Source organism: Chionomys nivalis, chromosome 13, assembly GCF_950005125.1.
Source record: "Chionomys nivalis chromosome 13, mChiNiv1.1, whole genome shotgun sequence".
NCBI lineage: Eukaryota > Metazoa > Chordata > Mammalia > Rodentia > Cricetidae > Chionomys > Chionomys nivalis.
In genome coordinates, this window is record NC_080098.1 from 48488659 (window position 1) to 48511619 (window position 22961).

The 22961-nt window shown below is 45.5% G+C and overlaps 1 protein-coding gene across 2 annotated transcripts in view; it reads left to right on the forward strand.

The window, feature by feature from the left end:
- Nucleotides 1-7403: 7403 nt before the first annotated feature.
- Dusp22 (dual specificity phosphatase 22) overlaps nucleotides 7404-22961 on the forward strand; it is a 56139-nt gene continuing 40581 nt past the window's right edge. For both annotated transcript variants that reach the window (XM_057787444.1, XM_057787445.1), the window contains exons 1-3: nucleotides 7404-7552; nucleotides 17097-17130; nucleotides 20886-20968. In XM_057787444.1, coding sequence (XP_057643427.1) covers nucleotides 7532-7552; nucleotides 17097-17130; nucleotides 20886-20968 — 138 coding nt within the window. In that variant the 5' untranslated portion in view covers nucleotides 7404-7531. The remainder of the gene's footprint in view (nucleotides 7553-17096; nucleotides 17131-20885; nucleotides 20969-22961) is intronic.

Consider the following 22961-nt stretch of genomic DNA (forward strand, 5'->3'; position numbering starts at 1 on the left):
TAGATCACTGCTTGGCCCATTAGCTCTGGCTTCTTATTGGCTAACTCTTACATATTAATTTAACCCATTTCTATTAATCTGTATATTGCCATGTGGCAGAGGCTTACTGGGCAAAGTTTTGTCTGGCTCCAGCAGGGGCTACATGGCTTCTCTCTGACTCTGCCTTCTTTCCTCCCAGCATTCAGCTTAGTTTTTCCTGCCCAGCTCTGTTCCCCTGTAGCTCTGCTATAGGCGCAAAGCAGTTCTTATTTATCAATGGTATTCAAGCATACAGAGGAAAATCCCACGTCACTAGATGGCAGATGTCCTGTTTAAAACGCTAGGTCTGTCCACCACTTCACTAAGCATTTCCTTCTGTCGCTCTACGGTGCTCAGATACACGACTGTAGACCTTGAAATCAGCACCACTACTGGCCCTCAAGTACCAGAGATGCTATCAATCAAGGGAAAAACTAAACTTCCTTTTGTAGCAAGAAGCAATGGCCTTTCACGGTATGAAGAAAATTCCAGCAATACCGAGAGCCTGCTACTGTTCGCTTAGCAGTTAAACACTGCAAAACGACAAGAGTTCATCTCACGTCATGCTTATTTGTAAAAGCATTGTGATGGGGAAGGCGGCAGCATACCACTTAAGTTATGTACCAGTCATCATCCTGCCACCCACTCTATACCTGCATCCCTACCTGCATCTTTCCCTGTCATCCGACTGCCCTTCAACCCCTTGAAAAGTGTGATGGGGAACTGATACTTCAAAGTCACAGATTTGCGTCTGGGGAGACAGAGATCTCACATCACCTTGGAGACAGAATGTACCTTCATTTGAGAAAAATCACCATCAGAGATCCTTTAGTAACATACAAGAAGAAAGAAACATTCTCTTGCATTTTGTAGTGAAGCAAAAGAGGAGTCAAGGCTATGATTAAACTAAATATAAATATTCTAGTCTGTTCAGTGACACAAGATAAGCAAGCCAAATGGGGCACTTTGCCATAGTCTTCTCAGGTCCTGATGGAGGTATAAGAAAAATCAATAATAATCTTGTGTGGCCCACATATACCTCGGGCCTCACTTGCTTAATTCTCTGTGCAACAGCTTTTCTTGGGCTAGTTGGTGTCTGGAGAAAGGTTATGAAGGTATAACAAAGCTATTAAAACCCAGGGCAACTAGTACTTTATTGATGGGAAGCCCTTTTCAAGAAAACACAAATTACTGGCACTGGGTGGCCACTGTGGGTGAGATTGTGGCTTTTCAGCCCCATCCTTGAAGACGGGCAGTGCTCTGTAAAAAAGTAAATCTAAGTGTAGCATAGTGGATAATGGATTGTTGGCCCACCATCAACCTGAGATGTGTTCAGTGTGCAATGAGCTTATCAAACTTATAGGATGACGGTGATGACTAACTAGTCAAAACAATGATAACTATGAACAAAGGTAAAACCCAAGATAGAATGTCCAATAAACAACAGTGTTATTTCATGCTAAATGGACTTCCCCATCACAGTGAGTGAAATTTCTCTTGGGACATTCCATTCTCTCAGGAAAGCCCCTCCTCCCTCTGGTCCTATCTAGGCTATGTGTGTGTGTCTTCACTTCCAATTCGATTTTGGTTTCACATAGAAAAAAATAATTTTTTTGGGGGTGAGCAAAACAAAGCTCAAGCCCTTCTTTTGGGAGGAGTTCCAAAATTACATCCAGTAGACCAGTGCAAGATGGCTAAAGCCACCAGAACCACTGCCCGGAACCACTCTGACTCAAGACGCCCCTTGCTGCCTGCACTTCTGAGCTATCCTCTACCCTTCTGGGCATGGGGAGAAGCAGAAGTGAGTGTCAGAGAGCAGGTGCAGTAAGTGCCAACTGATGAAGTTCTCTGACCAGGGACACTTAGGGGATATCCTACACTCCCCCACATTGCAGCTTTTAGGGTCAGTTTGAAGAAGGTTTGATGAAGATCTAGAGACTGTGCCTAGTGTACTGAAGAGAGGCAGAGTTGGTAAGCCTCCTGGGTGTGTCTTAAACCCAAGTGAATTGAAGTGCTAGCAGGGGGGTGGGTGGGTAGCAAAGCAAGACTCAAGTTTGATCTTATGTCAGTACTGTTACGTCAAATACCAAGATAAAGTAAAATATTCTATAGGGGCTAAGAAGACACCAGTGGTTCAGATATTGCTAGTTGTTTGGATATAGAGTTACCAACCATAAAAAGGTTTTGTTTATGCATTATACATTTTAAAGGAACACGTTCATTGTTGCTGAACCTTTCTTGGCAGGCATAGAGAAGGACTTGAGTCAAACCATTTCCTGCAAAGAAAATAACCACAAACAATATCCACGATGGAAATAACTAAGCCAGGCAAAGTTTCTTAAGCAAGGCTCAGACAACAAACTATCAAGGACTAAAACTCCAGAAAGCCCAGGGATCTGATCTGATACATCAGCACTGCACCAGGTGGAGCCCAGCAGTGTGGAAAGCACCCTTACAAGATCAGCACTCTCCTCCCCAGTCAGTCCTCCTCCTCCTCTCTCTTCTTTGCCTTTCTACCCCCTTTCCCTGCCCTCCCCATCCTTATCCCTCCTCCCCTTTTCTCTGTTAGAGTCGCATTGTATCTGTTTTCCAAAAGGGAAGTCAATAGGAGTTTGGTTACTATTGGATCATAGAGCCATCATTGTATGGCTTTAGGGACATTGATACTTGCTCTAGGGAGAAAAGAAAAAGAGATTTGAGTGCGTACATACATCCTCCTAGCACTTGGGAGGCAGAGGCAGGAAAATTGTGAATCTGAAGAGAGCCTTGGCTACAGAGAAACTTGCGGGCTAGCTTGGGCTACAAAGCAAGACCATATCTCTGACAAAAAACAAAAACCGTAGAAAGGAAGAACAAAGGGAGGGATTGGGAGGGAAAGGAGGAAGACAGGTAGCTTCAGGGTTGACCGAGTGTCTGGTGTATAAATACATGAAGGATTAGTGGAATTTATGCCTGCAACAATTTAACAGCATCCTGGCTCTGCTTCTTTCCTTACCTAATAGAAATTTCCCCAGAGTGGAGGTCTGGTCAAGAAAGGCCCCCTTAGGCTCATATGTTTGCATACTTGGTCTCCAGTTGATGGAATTATTCAGGAAGGAGGTGTGGCCCTTTTAAAGGAGGTGTGTCACTAGGGGTAGGCTTTGGGGTTTAAAAAGACCACGCCTTTCCAGTTTGCCTGCTCTGCCTTGTCCTTGTGGGTGAGGATGCAAGCTTTCAGCTGCGGCTCCTGCGCCACGCCTTCTTGCCTGCTGCCTCACTCCCAGCCTACCATGATCTCCATAGACGCTAACCTGGAACCATGAGCCCCAAATTAAACACTTTCTTTTATAAGCTGTGTTAGTCATGGTGCCATATCACAGCAACAGAAACGTATCTAAGACATAGATTTAACAACAACCTGGCTGTGCATGCTCCTTTCCTTACCTAACATAAATCTTCTCGGATTAGGAGCTATTTTGTGCGCCCTGGTGCCAAGTTCAACAACAAGTGTTCCTGGGAATGGCGGTATAACTCAGTGTAAGAATAAGTTTGAGGTCCTGGCTTCAGTCATTAACACCAAAACAAACAAATAAGTAAACAAGCCGCTGGCCTCTGCCTTCAAGAAACGACAGTTTTGGCAGTGCCTGGTTGTGCTAACAGTGCCAGGCATGTAGTCATGACTTGTGTGTCCACCCACTGTTAGGAAGCAGTCTTCTGTCATTTCAGGACATTGTTCTATAATCTGCTCACAATTTCATTCCGTCTAGGTCTTGCCGGTATTCCTGGACTCTACAGGTCAACAGCCTTTCTTAATGCTCAGATAAAAGCCTGGCAGCATCTCCACAGATCCCAAGCCCTGCTCACCGCTCCACCCAGTCACCGGGGAACCAGGTCTCTTGCCTCTCTCCTCTGAATCACACTGCACCTACATGAAGTTCTGAGATCTGAGCACTGTAAGCCTCTTGTCCGAAAGAAGGAAGCTGCACGGAGTAGGCTGCCCGAGGGCTGGGAACAGGTGACATTCTGAAGGATGAGGTCATCCTCTATGGAGGTCAATTCTGTGGCTAGTCTGTCATGTAGGCTCAGAGGCCTAAGTGATCAGCTGAGCATCTTTCCTCTGGACAGAGCTACAGAAACAGAGAAAGTAATCTGTGCTTTTTCTTCTGGAGTTCTGAGCTCTGCCTTGTTCTCCATTCCACACTAGCTGGTGTCTGCCTTTCTGTTTCTTTTAGTGCTTTGGCCAAGGCATATTTCACAACTACTCACTCAAGTAGAGGTTCCTCTGAATTCTCTGAAATTAACATTAACATACATAATGGCCTGACTTGTTCTCTTGAAGTTCTGCTTGTGGACTTTTATATGTCACGACAAGTGTTATTGCAATCCGCATGCAAATATGGGCTGGTGACATTTATTGTGTCATGAATACTTTACTCATCCATGATGTTGGCAATGCTGCGGGCAGGGGAATGGAAGGAAGAAAGATTATGAATGGAATCCTTTTATGGGGTGGAAATATACTTTGTTTCTGGTCTTTAAAACTTTTATGAGTGTGTGGAAACACATGGATATGAAATACACTAGGTCTGTTTAGATTTTCCCCCTTTTCATAATGAGAAGCTACAGAGAGGAAAACTCGTCAAACTGCTAGAGTTGGAAACCAGATCTTAATCATGTTGTGACGGAGGGAGATGGCCTTAGGTTCTAGAATGAAGGTAGGAGATGAGGAGAGGCAGAAAATCTTGTTAGGGAACTCTCTCTCTCTCTCTCTCACACACACACATACACACACACACACAATCACTCTCTTTTGACTTCTGACATTAATCATCTTTTCCTCCTCTTCTCAAAAATGAAACTTGAGGATTTGAGATGAATTCTGGGCATGTGAGTACTCTAGAAAGAGCCATCTCCTACCTTCATTCTAGAACCTAAGGTCATCTCCCTCCATCATAACATGATTAGGATCTGGTTTTCAACTCTTTGTAGCTTTTCATTATGAGAAGGAGAAAAAAAACTAAACACACCTAGTGTACTTCATATCCAATATAGAATGTGCTTGTTCGCTTGTATTCTAGAAAGAGCCAAGGCAAATGCAGGCAAGAGTACTCTAACTCTGTCAGGAGACAGGTATGAGGAACTGTGATAGCAATATTAATAATAACAGAAGCATAGGCAAACAAAGAAGTATTACAATTGTATGGCAGAAGAAAAGACCCACATTTTTGCATTTGTCATTTATGTGTGTGTACCAACTGACAAGCTAATTATGCTTCGAGAAACCAGCTTTTCTACGGGAATCAATGACCTAAGGCCAGGGAGGAATATTTAGCAATTTGCCGATCACCTTCATAAACTCATAGCCCAGTGAACCCATTTTAAAGAGGGAAACGCTAAGAAAGCGCATCATCTTGCCCAAGATGTTCCTAAGGATTGGGAATAGAAGCTGATCATGTGACTCCCCTAGGAGAGTCCATTAACCATGCCTACCCTAAGCAGCAGGAGTGATGACGTCATGGCAGGATGGTGCAGAGGGAAGAGTGCAGGCTGCCCCAGTGGCAGGAGGAAGAAGACACGAGGGTGACAGGACAGGAACAGGCCCATAACAGGGAGCAGAAGCAGGTCACAGGCTCATCCTGCGGGCAAAGACAATACAAGTGCACACGAGGGAGGGAATGCCTTTTATTGCCCAGAATTAGGGTGTCAAAGGGGAGAAATGACATTAGACAGAGTCAATGAGCTCTTCCCACAATTTTTTAGCATTCTTTAAAAACTTTTAAAATATTTTTCACATGTTTGCTTGCTATTTGTGCATGCCTTGTGTGTGTATGCATGTGAACACTCACAGATGTTGTTAGAAGCCAACTTACAGAACTTGGTTCTGTCTTTCCACCATGTGGTTTTCAGGGTTTGAACTCAGATGATCTAGCTTGGTAGCAAGAGCCTTTACCAGCTGGGACAACTCAACGGCATCTCTTTTTTTGTGATTTTTTTGTTTGTTTGTTTTTAGAACCTCCCCACTGGCTTCTCAACCAAGAATTCATTGATTGATTTAACAACTGTTTAGTCTATTTTGTGCTAGTTGATTTCCCAGGTCCTATGGCTAAGTAGTGAATAAGAAAGAAACACCCTTTTCAGGAGGTTGCTATCTTACGGGATAGATCAATATTAAGCAGTTAAGTATAATTTCTGATCCTAAGTGCTATGAAAAAAATAAAATGCAGTAATGTTATAGCTACCTGGAGTATCCCTTATAAATATGGTGGCTTAATAGAAAGGCTTTTTAAGAGGGCCTTTATTCTGAGACTTCAAAGGAAGCTATGCAAAGACTTGGGGATTGAGATGTCAGGAGCACAGGACCCTGGGAAAGATCTGGCATAGGAAGCCTAAGAATGAGCAGGGCAGCCTCTGAGGCTGATTCCAAGTGGGTGGAGGGGCAAATGATACAGGGGCAGCAGAATCAGACCTGTCACATCAGTAGGCATTTCTTTACTCAACAGTACTTTCTATGAATCTACTGAGTGCAGGGCATTGTCAAGAGCACAAAATGAAAACAAGAAACCTCTAGCTCAGAGGTTCTCGCCCTTCCTAACGCTGCAACCCTTTAATACAGGTCCTCATGTTGTGGTGCCCCCAAACACAAAACGATTTTCCTCGCTACTTCCTAACTGTAATTTTGCGAGTTATGAATCGTAACATAAATATCTGTGTTTTCTGATGGTTTTAGACAACCCCTGTGAAAAGGTCATTTGGCCCCCAGGTTGAGAACCACCGCTCTAGATGAAGGATTTTTTTTTTTGTGCTTGTAAAAGGAAATTTAAAATTTAGGATGGGTGATAGATGGTCCTCAAATAATTTTATTACATGCTAGAATGCAACCTACCCTAGACACAGGTATATGGGGTGGGGGACTTTTTGGGAGCAGTGATCTCAATATACTTTCCTGATGGAGACCCTCTACCATTTAGTACCTCCAACTGCCTTCCTCTCCTCGATCTGGGTTACATCTCCGCAGAGGTGAGTCACCTAGCCCACCTTTCCCAGAGCACGCGCCTTCTCGGTCTGGGTTGGGTGGGGCAGGGACACAGGAATCCCCACCCGCCTAAAACTGTCGGCTCAGAAAACCCAGACAGGGGAGCCCCTGAGTCCAGGCTCCGTTTAGCACCTGATTCACCCAGGGAGTCAAGGCACCGCATGCTGCCGGTAATAGGCATCAGGGAGCCCCAGGGGAAAACGTCTTTGGGGACGTGGGGACCCCCCCTACCGTAGCTACCGCCTCCACACACATCCCTCCCCTTCGCCTCCCCCATATCGCGCGCGCGTGCGCGAACAGCAGGTTTAGGTGCGCGTGCGCGCTGGGCGTCCGGCCGCGGGGGCGAGGACCGGTCTCCCGGACCAGCCAGGCAGCCATGCGGTGTCTCCGGCGGAGTGCGCTGCGAGCGCCGCCCTGGCGCCGCCTCCCGCCGCCCCGCCCGGCCAGCCGGCCGCGCGCTGTCTCCTCCCGCGAGCGCGGAGCGGCGAGCGCGGCACGGCCATGGGGAGTGGGATGAGCCAGGTAACGTCCGGGCCCGGCCGCCCCTTGCCTCTGCGGCTTCAGCAGCCAGGCCCGGCTCTGCACCGTCTGCCCTTTGAGAGCCGGGCCCCGTGCTGGATGTGGTCTGTCTCCCCCCCCCCCCCCCTTGAGACCGGGCCCCTTGACGCCTGCCACCCACAGCCTTGGCGAATCAGGCCAGATGGGCGGTTTCTGTAATTTCCTCTTCTCTTCCCCAGATTTGTGTGCGCGTGCACAGAAAAGCCTCTCTGGTGGGGAAGTTCACGGAAATCCTAGAACTGACCTGGCTTTCGGTGTCTGGAGTACTTGACCCCAGGTTGTGGGGCTTCCGTAGGGCAACCTGTTGACTGGCTGTTGTGCGCACTGGACCTTTTAGAAAGCGCAAACCCTCTGAGAAGGTGTCTTCACCCCCACCCTCCAGGCTGAGGATGGTCTGGCCGAGACAGCCCTCTGGGGTCTGTTTGTGCCAACCTCAAGATTAGGAACTTGCTGGTTTAAAGGGAAATCTTACTATGAGTGTAGATGCCCGGGACTAAGACAGCACATCTGTATAAGGATTGTAAATATCCCTGGGTTTGGTGAGCTTCTGGCCTTGTATTCCACCTCCAACCCCCACCTCGTCTCCATGTTTATGGGCACTAATGGTGTAGATTGCTTTCCCCCTTCTCTTTCCTTCCTCTTCCCCCTTTCCCCTTTGTCTTTGCTATGGGGTGAGGGACACTGCAGTGGTTTAGTTATTTCCATGAGAATGAATGTTGAGGCAGGGATCCAAGACAGGGAACTGAATGAACATGCCCTTGGTGGAATCTTCCACGTTCCTTAACTCTTCCCACTATCTCCGCGCTTTTGCGTGTTGTAGACACCGAGGTATTTTGGTGGCTAGGATTTAGTTCACTTAAAATTTCTTTTGCCAGTGATCGAATTTGAAACAAACTCCCCCTCTTGGATATATGCTTGCATTATGTTCCCATTAGCGCGGGGATCTCGCAGCACTGAGCCTTCCGCTTTTAAAGTCAGACCAGCAGAGACATCAGTCTGGGCTTGGAGGCTCTGTTTGTTTTCCCATTAATCGTGGCTGTGCCTCAGCTTTCCTTTGGTATTTCTAGTTTGTTCCAGTGTTCACTGCTCCTTTCTGCATTTGGTTTCTAGTATTTTATACTATAATTGAAAGAATAGATTTAAATGTGCAAATGATCACCTAAGGAATATTAATTTCACTTTCTCAGTAAAAGTGGTAATATTCATATCCACATTGTGCTGTTTACCTTCCAAAGGAATGGATTTCTTGGCTATTTTATTATCATAACTGTCTTGTGCAGAAACAATTTCCAGTGTAGAAATAGAAAACGATAAATGCACAGAGAGATTTAGATGCTCCAGTGGTCCAGCACAGACTGACTGTATACTGTATATGGGCCAGCAACTAAGGAGAGGGAACCTGAAATGACCCTATCCTATGCTGATGAATATCTTGCATATCACCTTAGAACCTTCATCTGGCGATGGATCGAGGTAGAGACAGAGTCTCAATTTGGAGCAACGGTCTGAGCTCTTAAGGTCCAAATGAGGAGCAGAAGGAGGGAGAACATGAGCAAAAAATCAGGACCACGAGGGATGCACCCACCCACTGTGACAGTGGAACTGATTTATTGGGAGCCCACCAAGGCCAGCTGGTCTGGGACTGAATAAGCATGGGTTGAAACTGGACTCTCTGAGCATGGCGGACAATGAAGGCTGATGAGAAGCCAAGGACAATGGCACTAGGTTTCGATCCTAATACATGAACTGGCTTTGTGGGAGCTTAGCCTGTTTGGACGCTCACCTTTCTGGACGTAGATAGAAGGACCTTGGTCTTCCCGCAGGGCAGGGAATTTGGAATGCTCTTCAGTATCGAGAGGGAGGGGGGATGGAGTGGGGGGAGGAGAAGAGGAGTGGGGATAGGGGGAGGGAAGTGGGGGGAGCGGGCAATATTTGGGAGGAGGGGAGGGAAATGGGAAACGGGGAGCAGGTGGAAATTTTAATTAAAAATTAAAAAAAAAAACTGTATATGGGCCAGGTGTAGTGCTTTTGGGGACAGAGTGAGGAAGCCAGTGCAAATGACAGAGAAGTCCTTCCCAGGCCTTCTCAGTGTAGGCCCCCTCTTGTTCAGTAGAAATATAACATGAGCCAGATATATCATTTAAAATTCTCTAATAAAATTTCTTTGAAATGTAAAGCAGATGGTGATCACCTTAAGAACATTATTAAACTGAGTATATTTAAAGCATTTTAACATGTAACCTATAAGTAAAATTATTCTTCCAATACATTTTTTCCTGCCGTGCCTTAAATTCTCACTAGGTAATTGCTACACTTTAAATGCTCAGGAGTCGCTGGCTAATGAGCACTGCGTGACACAGATTGCCGTGTCTCTATACCTGGCTGTGACTGTGTGATGGAGCGGGGAGGGGTAGCTCCCAAGGTGGAGGGATAAAGGCTCTAAAGATAATTTCCGGAGCGTGGGGAAAGTAGGTGTCAATGTAAACAATGCCTGCAGCCCGGTAAAAGATCCCTGCTAGAGTAAAAATACTTAATCCGAAATAGAGAGAATTACCCAAATTACAAGGCAAGGCAGTGGCGGAGTAAATTGTTGGATGCTGGTGACCAAGATCTTTTTCTTCCGTGTATTGCTGTCTGACTTTAGACAGGGTTCCCTTGTTTCCCTAGCTGGGAAGAGAAGAAAAGAACAGTTTGTTTACAGAATCAGCAGAAGGTGCTAACAGTGGAGATGTGATTCTAAGAACATAGGTAAAATGATGATGCCTTGGAATTTAAGAGTGTCGCTTAGAGGGTGTTTACGTGAGGTTCTTGGGGCAGAGTTCTTCATCACATACAAATTGGTCATCTTTGGCAAAGAATTACGGACTAAACAATGCACACTCTACTCTGACCCTTTGGGCTAGCAGTTTTTACCCTCTGCCCTCACGGTAGATATTCATCCCGGTTTCCTCGCTGTTACTCAGAGGATGAAAGGGACATGGCCCGTGTCTTCTGTCCGGTTACAGATGGGAGAAAAGAGCAACAGAGAGCAGGCCGTGGGGCCATTCTTTTTGAGCTTCATCTCGTGTGCCTGTGCTTTACATACTCTAAGGAAGCTGCTTGCCTCTTGGTGCAGATTGGGAACGGAGATTTGGAGAGTCTAGATAAGAGAATACATTGTGATGCAAGAGGTGGTGGGACTGGGTTTGGATCCCCGTGCCCATGGATTAGAGGAGAAGAGAGTTCTCTTTCCTTTGACCAAGACTGCCAGTTTGTCTCAAGTAAATCCTAAAATCTCTTAAAAAAAAAAAAAAAAGTCAGAAAAGAAGACCGCCATAGATTAAGATTCCTTGCAAAACTATGTCACTCTCTTCCTTCATGTTTGACTTTGATAAAGGAGGCGTTAAAGGCAAGCAGCTCCAGCTGCCTTTTTTTTTTTTCTGACTTTTTGTCTAAGTCCCCATAGATGTTCTGAGCCGACCAGGCTTGCAGTCTGTGCTGCCTGGGCCTTTTAGCAGTGCTTTGTTGTCGTGGAGTAACTTGCTCATTCTTCAGCAGCTGGGTGACGTGGTGCTGCTCATTCCGTGCCTGTCTTTCACACGAGGCACACGGAGCGTAAGGAACCAGGGGCAGGAGAGATGACTCACTACACAGGCATGAGGATCCAGGTTTGATTCTCGGCCCCTGTCCCAAAAGCCAGGCATGGTAGCATGTGCTTAGAACCCCAGCCCTGGGAAGGGGAAGACAGCAGGATCTCTGGGGCTTGATGCTCAGCCCACCTTGCTAAGTTGTGATCCTGTCTCAATAAAACAGGTGTAGAGTAATTATTGATTAAATTGAAATGAGCCACTTTTCCCCTCTATATACACACATGTTCACATACCCAAACACATATACATGTGTGTTCATGCTCACAAATACACATACATGCACACAGAAGGAACTGGCCCAGTTACCCACCTGATGAGTGGCAGAGCCTGCACTCAGAACTGGTTCGTCCGGCTCACAACCACAGAGCAGAGGGCCTCGTGGCATGACTGAGGGACCAGCCTACTAAATGTCTCTGGTAGTAGTGGGACCAACTAAGCACACTGTTGTATGTGCGTGTCTTTTTTTCCGTGAAGTCTCTGAAAGGCAGTTGACTCAGTTTTCTCAAGGGTTTGGACCAACATGTTTTTAAGAGGGAGGATCTATAAATAGACCTCTGTCCTCACTGTCTCTTCTTAGTTTTAAATACTGCAATACATCATTAAAAACAAAATAAAACCAAAATGCTGCTCTCTTTATTAAGTTTGATATCACAGAGAGCAGCCCCACATGCTTCTGTGTTCGCCTTTAGCTTGATCAGCCTAAGATAACGACAGGTGGGCAGAAGCTGTACCATTGTAGGTCAGGAAGTAAAGACCCCCAGGCTCTGGCATCTTGTTCTCTAGGACCTGTCAGTATTGTTTAACTCCTTAGCTTTCACCAGACTGGTCTGGTGGCCTCTTCCTCCTCCTGCGCCTTGCCTGGTGAGCAAGGATATTGGAAGCCTGCTATGGCTTCTGTTGGTTTTTTGCATGAGAAGTCCTCTTGGCAGAAATGTCAAAAAGCCTGACTTTCTCTTCCTGGATTCATAAATACTTTGTAAGCCCTTCAGTGGTTAGCACAACTCAGTCTTCATTTCCTCTAAAATGGGTAGAACAATGCCTCTCCAGTTACGACTCACATTCTTGGGAGAAGCAAAAGCAAATTTTGGGTGACACTTTTCCAAACTATAAACACATACTTGAGCCCTGTGGTTAGTGTTCTTGGGTTTGTCCGCTGCTGAGCACAGGGATGTATCAGACTTGGATATGACTAACGTCTTCTCTGTGAGAAGATAGAGGAGTGAAGAAAGATTGCTGTTCCGAGGAGATATGTGCCCCCATGTAGAGAAGGGTCCCTCAACCACCACCCAGTTTATACTGGACTTGATATTTGTGTGCTCTGCAAGAATCACAGTGACCTAAATGGCTTGTCACGCCTCTCCCAGTGGGTGGCATTTGCATCTTCCCCTACACTGGGACAGCCCCCAAATCTTGGTGTATCTCCTGGGGTCAAACTTGTTCCGGGTTACCAACCTCAGGCCTAGTGTTCTTTGTGTTAGGTCCCCTGAGGCTCATTTGACCTGGACTGGGAAGTTATCAGGAGTGGACCTAACTCTGCAGGAAGTACTGTTTCAATGTGGGAAGGGACCAGAAGTCCCACATCTCTGTCCTGCTAAACACCGTTTCCACTGTCACCAGGGACCTTGGCTGTTGTTCATGCATGCATCCATCCACCATTTAAATTGTACAATACACACCTGCTGCTGCCAAGCCCCAGTGCTAGTCCCTGTAGTAGGGTAAAAAATACTGAACCCAGAAGACGCTCCCCTAGGCATTGGTTCTGTCATGGAGGACTCCAGTTTAGAAGGTTAACATATTTGGGGCTGGTGGTCGGGCATGGCTCCCTAACAGTATGCCTTTCCTCTACCCCTGAAGCTTGTCCTCACTCATTTTCTCTCAATCTCTTGTACTGGGCATTGAACTTAGGTCCTTACACATACTAGGCAGGTTCTCTACCACTGAGCTGCATCTCCAACCCTTTTTGATTTATTTTGACTCAGGACCTTGCTATGCCCAGGCTGGCCTTGAACTTGTGATCCTCCTGCTCTAGCCTCCCAGGTAGCTGGAATCATAGGCATGTGCTAACATGCCTGCTCTTTTCTGCTTTACATTACATTTTCATTTCACGTTTCACAGAACAGATGCTTAAGGTAGTGTTGTAAGAATACATAGGGCACACTTAGTTATGTTTTTTTTTTGTTGCTGCATAAATCTATGACCAAAGGACATTGAGAACTCTGTGATATTTCACTCTTCATGGAATTCACCAGAGTTTTTTAGATGTTCTTGGATTTGAAACCCAGAAGTCCTTTTGACCTTGGAAGAATCCAGAAGCCATACCTCCTCGAAATACAGCTTTTGAGCCAGCTGCTTGATCAGGAATTTCTCTCTTACATCTTTTGGATGGGGTTCTCAGATTCTGTGGCATCCTAAAATACCAAGAAATGTTTAAAAATAAATTCCAAGCATTTCCTGCCTCAGAAGCAGAATTCATTTGGATATAATTATGTTTTGAAACAAAGTATTTGAGACTTTTACACTTCTCTGAGGCTAGTGTTAGAGCTGAATAATGTGTGGGCATGAAGGAGATTGATCAAGAGACCCTTGGAACCCCTGGGGTCATGTGATTCCAAAGTGCTCTGCCATTTAGGGTTCTGCTTTTGTTACATTGTATGTTGTCTGGTGATAGACAAGCATCTTTCTGACCAGGGGCTTCCAGAGAGTCCATTCCTCTGGGGTTGGTATTGTTGCCTCACGAGTTCCGGTGCTACATGGTGGGAAGGGCTGTGCTCTGCGTTGGTTTGAACATGGTTTGTGCCCACACAAACGTTTGTCGAATCCCGATCCTCAGTGCAGAGAGGTGGAAGGTCCTTTAGGAGGCATCTGAGACCCAAGGCAGAGCTCTCATCAGGGAATTGGTGTTTTCTTCCCAGGAATGGGCTAGCTGTTGTAATTCGGTCTCTCTTCCGCATGCCCCAGCTTGCCTTCCCACCTCAAGCTTCAGAAGCTGAGCAAAGTGCGGGGGCCATGCTCTAGGGTCCAGAACACTGAGGCAAATAAACACCGTGCCTCTGTAAACTACTCGGTCTTCAGTGTTGTGCTGGAGCAGTGGACCTAGAGCAGACACCTGCCTGGTTCTTCAATGTCAGTCCCGAAAGTAAAGGAATAAAAGTCTGAGTACTGAGTACTATAGTAGAGAAAATAGACAAGACAGATGGTGAGAGTGTGGTAAGGGGTTTGTGACCAGAAGAGACCTCTCTGTAAAGGAACCCCTGGGCAAATGGTAGGGAAGGCAGACCATCTTAGACATAATGATGACTCTATAGGCAGAGATGATCAGGACCAATTCTCTACTTATTCTTCTGGAGAAGTCAAACATCCCCAAGTCACAAGGCTCTTTTCTGACCTATCTTTGCTGCTGACCAGGTAATGTCTGTTCTTACTCCCTGTTTGTGTTCACCATGGTCTCCTGTGTTGTCCCGAAGAACACTGCTCTGCAAGCTCCTCTTCAAACCATCCTTTTGCTGGAGACTCATTCCAGCTGATTGACTTCCTTGTCTCTTTCTCCGTGCCCAAAGGTTACCAACCATAACAGTATCAGCCAAGTAGGTGAGTCTGCCATATTGAGTGTCATGTTTAAATTACAAAGCTGTCTGCGTGAGTTTTCCCAAGTACTTCTAATCTATCCCAAACCAGCCTTCCTTGATTTTGTTTTATCATTCTGTGTGGAAGAGAGCCAGAATTCAACTACAGAAATGGGTGGGTACAGCCCACGGAAGTCTAGCTCATTGTCCTGTCTAGAAAATAAAGTCAAAAGATGGCTGACACAATTCTGTTCTTTCTTTACAGTTTTCAAAATGCCTGTAAATCCCCATCTTCCATTATTTTCAATGAGCAGCTTCTTTATCCACGCTTTCTGATGTCCTGTTATAGCCACTCTCTGGGCTCCCGAGCTTCTTCCATGCTGGCCAAACCCTGCAGATGCTGCTGTCACTGTCCCCTGCATGGAAGCTACCCAGGCAAGGGAAAGCCTTTGAGTACTGGCTAAACCTGCTTTAGGCTTTGCCAACTATGACCTTTATGCCCCCTCTTTCTTTGATTTGCTTCTTTCTACCCTTTTGTTGTTTATTTGCTTGTTTATCATTAAAGAAGTACTTCCTTATCTACCTATGACAGAAACAATCAGATTTAGGAAAAATATAGTCAGCCCTTGGTATCTGTGGTTCCACATCCATAGATTAAATCAACCTTGGATTTTTTTTAGGTCCTCTATTTTTATTGTTGAGGTTGATAGTTTTCCTTTCAATATTTTACAAGTTAAATTATAATTACATCAGTTTCCCCCTTCATTTCTTCCCTCCCTCCAACTCCTCTCATTCCACCCCCTTATACTGTGTCAAAATCATGGCCTCTTTTTCTTTAGTTTTTATTGTTAGGTGTGCCTGTATGCATTTGTGTGTGTGTACACATACACCTAAATATGTAAATACAACATGCTCAGCCCACCTAATATTATACACACACACACACACATGAATAAATGATTTCATGGAAATTGAACAAAAAATTTCAAAATTCCAAATTTGTATTTGTACCAGCTTCTTTATGGCCTTTTTAACTCCACATAGCTTCCAGCAAGAAATGTAAATCTTGTAGCCTGACAGAAAGACCTATCAGGATCAAGCTCCTCCGTGTCCTAATCCTCAGTCCCATACTGATGGGTACCTTCCCAGTCTCATTCACATTCCGAAGGTGACTGTGGTGTCCCGTTAATACAGCTTCAAGGGCGTGAACGCTGGGTCCACTAATGAATCATAGCCTACCTTTTTATAGATCCTTGCTATTTTCATAGCATTCATTCCAGTACTATGTAGTAGGCCTGTGATGGTTGCTTCTATCCTGAGGATGTATAGCTTTCTTTTCAGTGTTGTTTGTAAACGTCTCCACTTCTGTATGGTTGAATTATGATAGTCCACAGCCATTTGTTGGTCCAGTATCACAGGATGTATAACTCAGCCAAAAACAAAACAAAACAAAAAGCACATTCTTTAGTATTTGGTGTCATATTCTAATAAAGATCAGAGACCCTGAGGAATGGGCCATGAAGGTGGAAAGGCTCCAGGCAGCCAAAAGCTGCCAGGGAATCTCAGCTTGGTCCAGCTCCAGGGTGAACACACATTATTATATTGTTTTACGACAGGAATGCTATGGTGCCTGTTCTGCCCTGCTTCATAAAAATAGGGACCTTGAGAGGCTGACACTGAGGAGGCAAGAGACAGGAGGACTGTGTGGCTATAGCATTTGCATGTGTGCAGAACCAGCAAGCCAAGGGTAACTGGAAATTGCAGCAAGGAGGTCACCGGACATAATTTTATTTTCCAGAGCATTTTTGTAATTGGATTTCACTGCCTTTGCAAAAGACTGGCAAGGATTTGCTTGGTACTTTGAAAGTCATCGGGTGTTTATGAAAAGTACTTTCTCTATGTAGCGTCTCAGCCCTTTGAAGCCTTCATGGGGGCATGAGAAGTTTTCTAGTGCTGCAGAGAAGCTGGCCTTCCACAGCATTACTGAATGGGCTCACAGAACACTGTGGCACCGTTAGTGGCACTTGGCAGTGAGCACTGTGTACAAAGATCTTGAGCATTGAGCGTATGTTGGCCAAGGCAGTGAGGGAGGTGCAACGGGGAGAAGGTAGTGCTGTCTCTGAGTCATCCCAGCCCTAAGCTCAGGGAGCCAAAGGGAGCTGGAGTTTCCGTCTGTTCTCAGGGAGGTGTGGGAACTGGGTATGGTAGGTGAGGGGCCCCAGGTCTGGCTGGGAAACTTTGTGAGAGCCTCACCCTTTTAGGCAGCAACACTGTCCGCTTGGCGTCCTGTGACCGTCATGTCTGTGTCTCTTCCAGATCCTGCCTGGCCTGTTCATTGGCAACTTCAAAGGTGAGTGCAAGCTTTGGGTTTTTTGTTGTGTTGTTTTATGGCGGTAAAACACATATCACAGAGAGTACCACTGCAGCCATCTCCATGTCCAGGTCAGAAAGCTCTAAGTTTTACACATGGTTGTGTAACTATCACAACCATCTATTTCCAGAACTTTCCCTTTTCCCAGATTGAAACTCAGAACCCCTAGCCCTTCAGAGCTCAGTGGGTTGGGCATATGTGACTCTGGTTTGAGACGCCTGACACTTGCCAAGTGACACCTTTCTGAAGGCGCCCAGGAAGATCTGATTTCAGACTTACAGGCTTTTAAAGTGAGTGAGCTACTGTGCACACGTGCACAGCCCACTGCCACAGTGGCTGTGGTTGTGAGTTTCCGTTTAGAATGCCCAGTGATTTGAGGTCAGTAAGTCCCGAAGGTCCACTGTCATCATGCAGCAAAACTGATGAAGGATTTCATGCATGCTCACACCTGTGCTGAGCTTCGTTGGAGAGAGTGATCCAGAGTAGAGCAACCGCGCTGGCGTCTTCTGAGGCAGCAGTGGGAAGGAGGTGCGGCAGGAGCGGCACCAGCCAAGCCTTGCTTCCCTGTCTTCAGGGACCTGCAGCCCACTGGGTCATGTGTGGTAGAGTGGGCCTCTTTATTCAAGTCTTACCACCAAACCACAATTTAAATGGTAATCTGTTATAAAATGCATTTTATGGCTAATGAGAAATTTTAAGTTGATTATGGTCATAGTTGCACAACTCTAAATGTACTAAAGAACCGCTGACATGCATGTATGAGTCTATGGTGTGTGAGTCATGCTTTTGCTTGACCATAGCCAAAGGCTGAGATGCTGCTGTGTATTACAACACGATAAAATAAAATTAACGGTTTAAAATAGTTCATTAAGTACACTGTCCCTCAGTAGGGTCTGGCTTTAGGACCCTCACAGAAACCAAAAACCAAAGTCAAGTCCTTTATTTAAAGTAATACAGCACCCTCCTAGAAACTCAGTTGTTGAGATGGGGACTAACCAGCCACAGGCCAGTCAGGATCCTCAAGGCCCTGGCTGATAGGAAGAAATCCATGCCTTACCTGATGCAGTTCTGCTGAAGGAGGGTCTAGCCATCGGGGGTCCTCAAGACCCTGGCTGTTGGGAAAACAACCATGGGCCCCATTATGGTAAGCAGATATGTAGTGGAGAAAGAAGAGAGAGAGAGAGAGAGAGAGAGAGAGAGAGAGAGAGAGAGAGAAAATGGTTCATGTGCTGTGGGAAGAGGCAGAAAGGAAGAAATGAAGACGGTGAGGGGTAGGCTGATATTGGAGGCTTGCATGCCACCTGGGGTCATGGTGAAGGCCATGAGGAGTAGGCTAATGGGGAGGTCTGCTTGCTGCCCAGGGCCATTGTGATGTCCAGACAGGCTGCTGCCAAGGGCCATATCTGGGTCACTGATCCAAAGCAGCCAGGGTCAGTGCTGACGTTCATGGCTCCTGTTGCCAGCAAGGGCCATGCTTATTCCAAGGGTCTGTGCTGCAGCCTGGGGCTGTGTTAGGGTCCAGGGAGCACACTGCTTCTGGGGCTGTGACAATCTGGATGGCTTTTGCTGCTGCCTGGGGCCGTGGTGGCAATGAAACCCAGGCTGCTTGTAAGGACTGTGTCTATATGTCTGTGATCCTACTGTAGGCAAGGTCTATGTTGAAGTCTGTAGTCCATGTTGCCACCAAAGGCCACATGAAGGCTGGGGTCTAAGCCCCAACATGTGTCCTTTTCGTGTCCGGGGCCACGTTGGAGTGGCTGGGACTACCACTGGGAGCTAGGATGTGAACCAGGCTGTACTGCTGCCTGGAACATGTCAGGGTATGTTGTTCAGCTTCAGCTGGGGTCTGTGTTGAAGTCTGTGACCCAGGTGGCCACTAGGGCTCACACGGAGGCCCAGGATCTTAGCCACGGCCTGTGGCCTTGTTGGACTGGGGATCATGGTGCAGCCAGGGACCATACAGATCTGGCCTGTTGTGCTGCCACCAGGGACCATGGCGTCATCCGGGCCCAGGGTATTAGCCTAACAACTGTTGGATCATTGTAATTAAATCTATTTCTTAAAAAAAGAAAGTTAAATTAAAAGAAGAATAAACCCCCGTTGTGTCATCTATATGAAAGCCATCTCTACCTAACACAGGACGGGTGCTGTGTGAGATTTGTACTCGGTTGTTTAGGGACAGTGACAAGAACAAATGTCTGTATGTGTTCAGTCCAGATGCAAGTTTCTCAGAATCTTTGATCCAATTTTGGTTGAACCTGTGGATACATACATTTCTTATGACTACAGGGAAGCAGATTTGTATGGGGCCAAGCAATGATTGCGAAAATTTAAATCTTGTTGAAGTGGGAGATCCTCATGTTAAGTGAAACAGCCAGGCTCAGAAGGAGAAGTGTATCCTCTCATGTGGAAGTAGAGGAAAGTGGAGCGGGGTTAGTAAGAGGACAGGAGATGAAGCACAGGACACGAGTGGGGAACGGACTGGAATTTGAAGCCCAGGGTGGTTGAATCAGTGAGGAGAATCTTTAGATTAAAAACAAACATTTTAACATTACATTTAAGGACTTTTCCTGACATTGACAAATATTTAGAAGATTGTTGCTTGGTTTTTGCTCTGTCCCAGGGCTTGTTGGGAATGTAAATGACCTAGTTTGACCGTAGACCTGGAACTAGACTGGAACTCGGAACTAGTCTTTCCAGTGTGACGCCTAGAGAGATTGTGCATGACAGACTCTTAGATGCACACGCAGGGCACTCGAGAGAGGAGACAGTCCCTCTTTATTCCACATCTTAGTAAGTGTGTTTACTGCTTACCCTACAGATACATTTCTAGCTGTACATGTTTGTGCAAACTGAGTTTCTAGTGTACTTAAATTTGGTGCCTGAATTTTCCCCTTGCCCAAAATATTTTCCCATATCAGCCGATATTCTTGAGGAACAGTTTCCTCGAGTACTTGCTTTCTGGTTCTTTTTCTCTTGTATCCCTTTGAAGAGCTTGGCGAAGGCCCAAAACTCAGAAGAGTGGGCCTTCTTCTCCTTGCTGGACTGTTTTGTAGATTACACAAGATTTCTAACTCAGAATACACCCCCAAATTAGTCTTTCTCCTATAGCTGGAAGCATGAGAAAGTGTCCCAGTTCCTTATGAGGATGGCATAATAGCCAGTTGGTAACTCTGTGTAGAATTTCTGGAAAACGTTCTGGAGTTTTGTTTATTTGCTTTATAGATAGAGATATTGTAAACCATAGTGGATGTGATGTGGATAGAGATATTGTAAACCGTAGTCCTATCTCAACTTTACCACTGTCAGGGTAAGAACTGTGCAGTGTTCTCCTCTGTCTCCTACAACAAGTGGGTCCTTGGACTTTACTTTCAACTTAAGTAATCATTACGAGGTGATTTTTTTCAAATATGTTTATCATATGTATCTCATGTAGAAGCATACTAGTGCGTTATATTGTAGCGTCTTACATTTCCTCCTTTAACAGCCTCCCAATGACAATGTTTTTTTAATTTGAGTTCTATACTTGAGCTCTGAAGTTGTATTAGTCAGAAATAATTTAAGGCAAGATACATAAAAGTCCTAAATTTACCAATCTACAGTATTCTGGATATGGTCAGTCATGAAGTATCAGTAAAAAAATCTGTAAGTCATGTGCTGTTTTCTGCCTAGACTTTAAGAGCGATGAACTCACAGAAACTATTAAAATGTTCTTCTTTTATTTTTGATGGCAGATGCAAGAGATGCAGACCAACTGAGCAGGAACAAGGTGACGCACATTCTTTCTGTGCACGACAGTGCCAGGCCCATGATTGAGGTAAGAATTTGTGTGTGTGTGTCTCCGTGTATCTGTATGTGTGTGTGCCTTTGTGTCTCTCTCTGTGTGTGTCAGTGTGTATATGCTCTGTAGAAGTGTATGCGACATTAGTGAAAGCAGCCATATTTTGACGCCAGTATGCGCCTGTGGTCACTGGCTGGATTACTTTGTACTCAAGTTGAATTTATTCCTGTGTCCACTTTGGACATCGTGTGGCCTGATGGACAAGGCATCCTTATTATGCCCCTGCTGTATTGATTGCTTGCCTTTTTTTCCCAAATGTCAGAAACTAAACTGATGTTCCATTCCCTTTGAATATGAAGGGTATTTAAAACATAATATATGGTGGTTTTATACATATGCTCCCAGCACTCAGGAAAGAAGATGGCTTTGAGTTCAAGGCCAAGGCTACACAGTGAATTCCAGCCTGGCTTAGGCTATAGAGTGAGACACTATGTCAAAAAATAAAATAAAATTCAGGTTGAGGGTGTCTTGGTGGTAGTGTAGCCTAGCACTTACGAAGATGTAGGTTCCATCACTGGAACTGCAGGAAAAAACGCTAAGTCAATAAGACCTATTGCTGCTTTCAAAATTATTTGTCTTAGGAGGATGCTAAAGAATTCAAGTTGCTCATTTCCTGGTGTTTTCCACAAGAGTTCTAATACCATCTGTGTTCAGGACAAAGGAAGGCAAAGCATCCCTGTGATTTTTCCCAGGCGTGGTCTGAACAGGAACAGTCAGTGAAGAGCTGTTGTTTTAGATTCATTAGTAAACAGGGTGTGTCTGCTTGTACACTAATTCCAAAAACATCTTCAATTTTACCCTGACGGACGGTTTGAGCTGTTGCTCAGGACCAAATCTATTTCTGTTTCTACTGTGACACAGCCCAGGTTAACCTCCTTTTAGAAAACAATGCCTGTGTGGTTGTGATACATGGTTTCTTCTATTTTAGGGTGGGGTGTTGGGAAGGGAGGGGTACTTGTTCTGAAAGAAAGAATCCTGGTTTAAGCTGTTTTTATTGAAAGTCATATCACGCAAGAATAGGTAGTGTTTATTTATGTATTTTCCTCAGCCTTTGGAGCGTCCAGGTTTTAGCTAGAGCAAACCAATCTAACCTAGGTAGGTGAAAATGGAGGCTGAGAAGTGGCTCCTAAGCGTGACTGCAGCAGCTCTCACTGCTTCCCAGATGCCTCCTCCCCTCCATCTTCCCGGTGGGAAGCTCACACTTCCCTCTGCCGTTCCCCTAGGTGTTTGCTGGGCCCTGCCTTAGCTTCAGTGGGAATGACAACCCCTTTTCCCCCAAGTCCAGCAGTTACTTTGAAAACAATTATTCCATTTTTAAATCTGTTAATGATAGTTTGTGTTTAAAACATAGACAAGTTAAACTGCAAAGTGGTCATGGCTGACTTCCTCTTAAATCACAAGATGAGGCTTGAGGTTTCCTTTATTTTAATAAATTACACAGCCATCCTTCCCACCCTCAGCCACTAGGTCTGCCTTCTATTGTCTACTCATTTTAATGGAACACATTGTCATATGAACAATGTTCCTAATCTTCTAACTTCTGTCTACATACAAGGTCTCGAAGTGTTAGAAGCCCAGCCTTTCTGTCAAAAACAACCTTCTACACACAGAAACTCTGATGGGCTGGAAAGTAAAACAGGTGGGGTTGTAACCCAGGTATAAAGAAGGCACAGTATGCATGAAACGTCAGAGCTCTGGGCAGACCGTGGGCCTCCATTCTTAACACACTGCATGTCCGTTGGGTTCTGTGTATTTTGTCTATAGGGACAGATCTTGCCTTTACAAAGAGAGGAGGGAAATGAAGAGAGGGAAGTCAGTGTGCTCCTTTGTGAGTGTTTATTGTTTCCCCAAAGCATCATCATCTTACACCCACAGTTTACCAGCTGTGCTTTCAGGATCTCTAGAATATTCTGTCATAGCTGCTGGATACTATCACTATCTCAGCTTGCTAACAAGAGCTCCTGTGGTA